The 8,478-nt window shown below is 40.2% G+C and overlaps 1 protein-coding gene across 5 annotated transcripts in view; it reads left to right on the top strand.

Moving 5' to 3' along the window:
• Nucleotides 1-250: 250 nt before the first annotated feature.
• CCDC38 (coiled-coil domain containing 38) overlaps nucleotides 251-8,478 on the top strand; it is a 73,664-nt gene continuing 65,436 nt past the window's right edge. For all 5 annotated transcript variants that reach the window (XR_010148392.1, XR_010148391.1, XM_009426035.5 and 2 more), the window contains exons 1-2: nucleotides 251-511; nucleotides 6,410-6,460. Coding sequence is in view for 3 of the 5 variants with exons in the window: in XM_009426035.5 (XP_009424310.3) it covers nucleotides 6,424-6,460 (37 nt within the window). In the remaining 2 variants the exon portion in view is untranslated. The remainder of the gene's footprint in view (nucleotides 512-6,409; nucleotides 6,461-8,478) is intronic.

Below are 8,478 nucleotides of genomic sequence, written 5' to 3'. Positions count from 1 at the left end.
AGTGTTCGGGAGTGAGGGACCGGAACCTGGGGTAGAGCCCCGGAAGGGGGGCCATGGGGGAAACCTCTGCCCGGGGGGTTGGGGTGGGAGCCTGGAGATAGCGCTCCTGGAGAGGGCAGAGTAGGGGAAACCTCTGCCTAGGGTGCTGGGACGCGAGCCTGGAGGCAGAGCCCCGGGAGGGTACTGCGTGGAGGAAACATCTGCCCACAGGTTCTGGGGCGGGAGCCCGGGACGCGGAGGGCCGCGAGCCGAGGGAACCTGGGGGTGGGGAGGAGGGGGATGCGGTAGGGGAGGTGCTCCTGGGTCCGCGCGGGTGGCGGGTGCCGCGCACTTATCCGTTGGCCAGCTGCGTTCCGGGATCAGCTACCAGACGGTCCCTGAGATGACGGGGAACCGGGCTGGGGGAGGATAGAGCCGAGACTGGAGGATCGATTGGCACCTCCGCCCACTTTTCCCACAACGCCTTCCCGAACGATAGGTTGGAAAGGCTCCTGGATCCAAACTCGCTGAGGTAAAATAGGTTTCAGCTCAGTGTCCGCCCCTCCGCATGCCCCCTCCCACCCCTCAGCTGTGTGTGGTGGGCCTACAAGCAACTTGCGACCAAAATTGGAGACAGAATCAAGTTTATGGAAGATGGTCTGTGATTCTCAGCCTCGTCGCTTCCTGCTACCAATTGCTATGGAAACACTGCCAGGCCCAGGCTTTTGAGTCCTTAATTACTTGATTTCGTTTATCCATGTTTATTACAAGCTCTGTGTTAAGTCTGGTGGAACATACAAAGACAGGAAAGGCGCTTTCCCTGCCCAGTAAAGACTTTACAATAAAAGTGATAGATGTGGACACAAATAATATACTATAAAAGCAGACTAAGCCTGCAAACCCACAAAATATAAAAGTTAATTTAGTCTCATTAAAAAAACCTAGAACAGAAAGCAAAAACTCCTTTAGATGACCGCGATAAATAAGAATATAATTTAGCTTCATATTATGGCCTATAAAAGAGAGATCAGTTAGGAAAGAGAAAGGAAAGATAAAAATTGGAAAATATATAGACAATGTGAGTGAAAGAGACCCTAAGGGCGTGGGGGAGGGGGCATCAGAAGATTATTCACAGCTCATATACACAATGACAAACAGGTTGTGTGTATGTGTGCATAGCTTTTAAAAAGTTTATACATACATATATTTCTATGTCTTTAAAAAGAGAAGTAGAAATAGTGGGGAATAGAAACACATAAAGCCACTAATTCACAGAGAAATATTAAAATTTTCTATTATAAAATTGCTGCTGAAGACTTTAATCAGTTACATTTTGCAATTTTAGGCATATTTGCAGAACTATGCAATTGTAGGTATAAAGGATGGGTTAAAATTATAGAAAAATAGGGTTCAATAAACTTGTCTTAGTCTGAGTTCTGTTTCCTATAAGCTGTTTGACCTTGGGGAATTTCTTTACAGTAATTTCTCGAAGCCTCAGTTTTCTCATCCTCATCATAGGGAGAGCTGTTTCTACTTTATGGGCTTGTCTGAGTTTTAAATAAAATAAAACATAAATCACTTAGCCCAGTGCCCAGCTCTAAACAAGTAATAGGTATTATTACTATTATTCGTTTGTTTTAATCCTGCTATTTGTCTTCCTGGCCAATTAAGTTAAAGATTAGATTTCAGCCAATAGTATAGTTCCTCTCCTGACTTCACAGACCATGTACTTAAAGCTTGCAAGTTCTGGGTGAGTCTAAAAGAAATTATATTTCTTTTTCATAGGTATTTATGTTTGTGGGTGAACTGTGCATCTGATTCACAGTCCAGACAGACATTACCTGATAAGCTCCTGCAAACAGGAGGTTTGCAAAAGCAGAAAGGATGAATGAATTTCTTTCCTTAGTTACTGTTCAGTAGTTATAGATGGATAAGGATGACACATTTTTCCTTGCTAATAACCAACATCCCGATAGCAGCTCTTATAAAATACTTTTCACATTATCTGACTTGTATATGCTGACTCCTTAACAGATCCTTCCTTCCTCTTGACCTCCAGGTTTTTTTTGTTAGTTTGTTTGTTTGTTTTCACTTCGCAAAAGGGGCAGTCAGAAATGTCAACAGAAGCGTCCATACTAAATAGCCTGACGCCAGCAGTACCTTAAAGGTCAAGGTGAAAGTAATTTCCTCATCATTGTGCTGTGCTCTGACCTAGTCAGAAGCGGCAGCGCGCATCTAAGCAGGCCAAGGACCCAGTGGCTCCTGGCTTTTAGGTAAACAAAAAATTGCTAACTCTGATCTCCCCACACCATCCAAGGACACAGTTCACAGCCCCTTCTCCTAGTATTTGTCCAAGGTAGGCGGAGAGGAGGTGGGAAAAAAAAATGGAAGGGCATTGGGTCTGAGAGAACCAGTCTAAATCCTCATATGCATGTGAAGATAAACATTGCTTTTTATCTCACATCGAGATCATCTGGAAATTCGTTTTCATTGGGTTTTAGAGGGGGTTGTTGCAAAAAACAAATAAACTGATTCGAATAATATCTGGTAGACAGTGTTATTATTCATTTTATTTAGAGTTGGTTTAGAAACTTAGGACTGGGCCTTATCAAATCCCACTCCTCTTTCCCCACTTCCCCTGGAGCTCAGAATGTTAAGACTACATGAAGCTGATTCAGGTCCCCCAGATTTGCACTGATATTGCTGGTAGACTCCTCTCCAATGACCAGGTTTCAAGAACTTTGATTGGGAGTTTCTTACAAAAAGTAGTTGTCAGTTATGCTCCCATTTCAAATGGCGGCAGTTGACAGAGTGGGCCAGAAAGAGGAAGGATCTGGACAATATCTAGTTTGAAAAAAGTATAGGAGATCACTTCTTCACAAGCCTACTATGAGCAGGCACTTTGCATATATTATCTGTGTTTGAAAATTGCACCAAGCCTGTAAGGAAGGTGTTATTATTCATACTTGATAGAAGATTCTATGGTGCATTAAGCATAATTCTCTAGACCCAAGAGAAAGAGTAGATAAGAGTCAGAGGCAGGAGTTAAACCTACCTGCCCCCAAAGGCCAGGGGTCTTTCCATAGTGCCATTCCTACTACCCTTGCAATGACACTTGTCAAGAGACCTGACTCAGAGACCACATATAATTGTACAGCTATTAAAGGAACACAACAATTAATTAAATCAACCAGCATGGTGTTCACTTGAAAGAACAGTATACATTACACCTATGTCCCTTTAGATATCTAATATATATCTCAAATTTCACATGTTCCAAAATGAGCCTCTGATCTTCCCAAGTGCCCCTTCCCCCACTGCCTTCTCTGTCTCCATTTATGGCAACTCCATCCTTTCTGCAATCAGTTCTTTATCTCATACTCCACATCCAAACCATCAGCCAATCCTGTAGACTCTACTATCAAAACACATCTAGAATCGGACCACCTCTCACCACTTCCACTGCTATCCCAAGGAAGGGATAGCATTATCTCTTGCCTCCCAGTGGCTGTAGTCTCCTAGTAGATCTCCCTGTGTGACCCTTTTCCCTTTCTACAGTCTCTTCTCAGCTCAGCACCAGAGTGATTCATTGAATGGTTCCATTTCACTGAGAAAATGGCCTCCAGGGCCCTCGTGATCTTGGACTTGTTGTCTCTCTGGCTTCATCTGGGGTGCTGTCCTCTTTGTTCACTGTGCTTAAGGCCCACTGGTGTCCTTACTGTTCCTGAAACACACCAGGCACATTCCTCCCTCAGAGTGCACCTCTCCATGTGCTTACACTCCCATAGCACATACTATGCAAATGAGGCCATCCAAAGGCTGGATGTGGTAACTTACCTAACAATCCCACAAGGTAGACACTATTTGCATCATTCCTCTTGAAAGATGGGGAAATTGAAGTGTGAGGATTAAGGGACATAGAGAGAGTCTATGCTCTTAATCATTTAGCTTATGCGACCTCTAAAATGGATGGCTGGCAGTTATACACCACCATTTTACATTCCTGATATTTCTGAGCTTTTGATCTTTTTCATCTATTGGAAGTTGGATTTGAATGTGTATTTAAGATGTGAACTTTCAGGCATTTGCTATGCAATCCAATAACATTTTCTCTCTCTTTTGGTACAGAGCCTTTGTTTAGCCATCATGCTATTTTTATTTCGCACAACAAAGACATCCACTGACTTTAACATTTTTTCTGATTGGAAAGGGGACTTTATAATCCCTTCCTAACAATAACTGGTTCTGTTCCTCTCCCTCCCTTTTGTTCACCAACCTTTCTTTCATCAATACAGGAATTCATGCATATGGAAGTATAGAAGTATAACAACATCTAGAGACTGCTGATTGCATTTACATGTTATATGAACTATATAATAGAGACAGAATAAGAGCAGATATCTGCTCTTAGCAATTGGTTTAAAGGAACAGAACTTCCAGTTTTTCTGTGAGTGAAAAAGTCCTTGAACCCATGGATAAAGATGCTCATTGCAAAAAGACTTTAAGGATAAAGGGAATGAGAGTGGGAAGGAGAGTGAATTTAGATAGATAGAAGGACCAAAGGAGTGAAAATGTGACAAGAAAGAGGTGATCAGAATCCTAAGAGTGGAGATGAGTACAGAGTGTAAAATTGAGAAAATCTACAAATCTTTAGTATTAGCCATCCAAATTCCAAATACTCATCAACCACAGGTTGTCACCAATTTTTCACCGATCTTTCTTTTCCCCCGTGAGAATGAATTTAATGCCTGTGAAAAAATGTTCAGTCATTTGAAAAAGTATAATGTCAGTGTTACAGTTTTTATTCATTTTTTATCTTTTATAAGCTTTAAGATAATTTTTTAAATATTTGTTTTTATAACCACTGGAACTAAAATCAGATGCTAATTAGTAAATATTAGCACATAATAGTTCCCACTTACTGAGCTGGTCTGTAAGCCAGGCACCCCACTTGGTTAAATCCATTGCCCACTGAATCCTCAAGAAAGCCTTAAGAGGTGTGTCCACTTTATGAAACAGGAAGCAGAGGCTCAGAGATGCTGAGTAATTAAGATGTAGGCTCCATGAAGACAATAGTTTTTGTTCTTTTTTGTCTTTTTAAAAATTGCCCTGTCCCCCACACGTACAGTGCCTGACACATAGTAGGTACTCAATAAATGTTTTTTGAATGATACATGAACTTGCTCACACATAAGTAAATACCAAACCAAGATTCAAAAATCAGGCTTGTCCAAAGTCTGTGTTCTTAATCATCTGCTGCTCTGCTTCCAGGATATTTAGCTCTTATATATGGCTCTTTGAGATTCCTGAGGCACATATTTAAATGAGTAGCCCAAAATAGAATGTGTTGTCCATTGTTTCTGCTGCGGGCACATTTTTAAATATAAACTCCTGGGTGTCCTTTATCCCCAAAATGAATATATCTTTATTATTTTTCTCATTGTAAGAGTTACACCAGCTCACTGAGAAATTTGAATGATACTAAAAGTATAGAAATCAGAACAAGGATTAGGGTAAGGCCAGTGAAGCTCTAGCTTCATGCATAAAATTTAAGGGGAAAGCAAAAACTCAGTAATCAAAATAAGCAATATTTTAATTCACTATTTTAAATATATAAATTAATGTAAAAAATTCATGATAAATGAAATAACAGAATTTTAAATAGAGACAAGTTCTGTGGGCCAGGATTTGGGTGAGTAGAGTGAGGCACTGGCTCTCAGGGTCACACAAGTACAGGGTCAGATACTGTCCGTATTTACAATTTTGATATTTTGTTCATTATAGAATTTCCTGCATTTATTTGGAATTTTATAAAAATATATTGCATTAACATTTAATTTATCATAATAACTGAAAGTTGATTTTTTTGTTTTGTTTTTGTTTGTTTATTTTGGCAATCCTTAAGCTTTGCAGCTAAGGTTGAGTGCCTCAATCACCTAACCCTAATCCCAAACCTGGTAAAAATGAGAGACTGCACCAAATCACATGTAATCAAGATTCATGTTTGATGAACAGCATTTCAAACACCTCTCAGATTTTTGCATGCATTTTTTAATCCACACTATCCCTACTCTTTTGAAATGTTTTGTTTTTTAACCAATACCATGGAGAGAAGTAAATAGTGACTACAGCATCATTTTAAGGGCCAATTGGTAATTTATTTTATGGATATACCATAGTTATTTGGTCAACTCTGTATTTATGAAATGACATTGAACAAACATTATTGCACATGCTTTTTTGGCTGCTTGTCTGATTATTTTCTTGACATAAGATACCAGAATTGAAATTGCTGGGTCAAAGAGTATGTGTGTGCTCACTGCTTTTAAAAGCCATAAGGACTGTTAAGGAGTCATTGGCAGTTGAATTTAGCCCTTTTATATGATGTTCATAGAATTTTTAAAAAACGTATTTTTTTTTCTTTCAACAGGGCCAGGAAACAAAATGTCCTCAAATTTATTGCCAACACTGAATTCTGGAGGTAAAAAGAAATCAATCAATATATTCTTGTTTGGGCCTGGCAGTGTTAGGCTCCATAACAGATTGTGAGCATAAGAAAAGGAGAATGTTACACCATAAATATAAAATGTAATGAGTTTATAAACTACCTGCAGAGAAGATTCTGTTCTACTTTTTAATTCAAAAAAAAATCTTCAAATCAGAGGGTGCATTAAATTGTCATATTTAGCCAGATTGCCCCAGTCTCTCATGACAGAAAACAATTAACTCAATTATTTGTCATAGTCAAGGACATACCTAACTAAACTTTATGAAAATCTGCCCTCTTCTTTCCTTTACCACCCTTTCTCATCTTATCCTTCTGCCTATTTTTTATTTTTATTTATTTTATTTTATTTAATTAATTACTTTTTTTGAGACGGAATTTCGTTCTTGTTGCCCAAGCTGGAGTGCATTGGCACAATCTTGGTTCACTGCAAACTCCGCCTCCTGGGTTCAAGTGATTCTCCTTCCTCAGCCTCCCAAGTAGCTGGGATTAGAGGCATGCACCACCACCCCCAGCTAATTTTGTGTTTTTAGTAGAGACAGGGTTTCACCATGTTGGCCAGGCTGGTCTCAAACTCCTGACCTCAGGTGATCCACCCACCTCGGCCTCCCAAAGACCTGGGATTACAGGCATGAGCTATCATGCCCAGCCTCCTTCTGCTTATTTATGAGCATACAAGGAATTAGTATTTATTGGTATATAAGGAATTACAATTTTCTCTTACAAATCTGACAAAAATTTAACATTTGGATAACACTAAGAGTTTGTAATAGGTAACAGGCACTCAGGCTCTCTATAGGCATTCTCTTTAAAGGAACATTTGACACTATTTGTATTTACAATGTAAAAGTTTGGCTGCAAGAGACAGAAAATATAAAACAACTGTGGCTTAAACATGATAGACGTTTGTTCTCTCTCAGGTTAAGTCTGGATACAAGCATTCCATATGGAGGTTCACATCAGGGGCCCAACTCCTTCTGGCCTGTTCCTGGGCTATGTTCTTGGTCCAAGACGGCTGCTTCCACACCAGTGATTACATCCATATTCCTGCCAGCCAGGAGAAAAGGGGAAGGGGGGACATGCCCTGAAGTTGCATTCACCACTTCCACTGACCTGCCTCCAAGGGAGGCTGAGAAACATAGCCTCTACTCTGAGTGTTCATTTAGGGTTCTATTCCTATAGAAGAAGGAAGAATGGATATTGGGGGTTCACTAGTAGTATCTGCTCCACTACCATTTTTTTAAAAAAAGCATTTAAAAGGAGCCATGTTTGGAATTTATTCTACAGATATGTATGCACAAGTGATTAAAGATGTGTGTACAGGAATATTTATTGCAGCATTGTTCACAATAGCAAAAGACTGGAATCAATCATAATGTCCATTGGAAAGGGTTGGTTATGTAAACTATAATACAACCAGGGAATGGGATAATGGGATACTAGACAGACAGCTTCTCTGTCACCCAAGCTGAAGTGCAGTGGCACCATCTCGGCTCACTGCAACCTCCGCCTCCTGGGGGTTCAAGCAATTCTCGTGCCTCAGCCTTCCGGGTAGCTGGAATTACAGGTGCCCATCACGCCTGGCTAATTTTTGTATTTTTAGTAGAGACGGGTTTTCCCCATGCTGGCCAGGCTAGTCTCCAACTCCTGACCTCAGGTGTTCCGCCCGCCTCGGTCTCCCAAAGTGCTGGGACTACAGGTGTGAGCCACCACACCCAGCCTAGTTATTTAGTTTTTTTTTTTTGATGTCGTGAATATATATTTGCTGATATAAAAGGAACTCCTAGGTATATTGCTAACCGAAAAAAACAAAATGCAGAATATTAGACTAGTATGGATTGGATGATGCCTTTTTTAATTAAAGGATTTATATTACTTTGTCAAGAGCTGTGACAGGGCTAAGATTTTCCTCTACTTGCAAACTCATAAGTTAGCTTGCTACAGTTTCCTGGATGTTGACAAGAGATACAAAACTCTTGGGTCAGAGACAAACG

This window comes from Pan troglodytes, chromosome 10 (genome assembly GCF_028858775.2).
Source record: "Pan troglodytes isolate AG18354 chromosome 10, NHGRI_mPanTro3-v2.0_pri, whole genome shotgun sequence".
In the NCBI taxonomy this organism is placed as follows: Eukaryota; Metazoa; Chordata; class Mammalia; order Primates; family Hominidae; genus Pan; species Pan troglodytes.
This window is presented reverse-complemented; position numbering and strand designations above follow the sequence as displayed.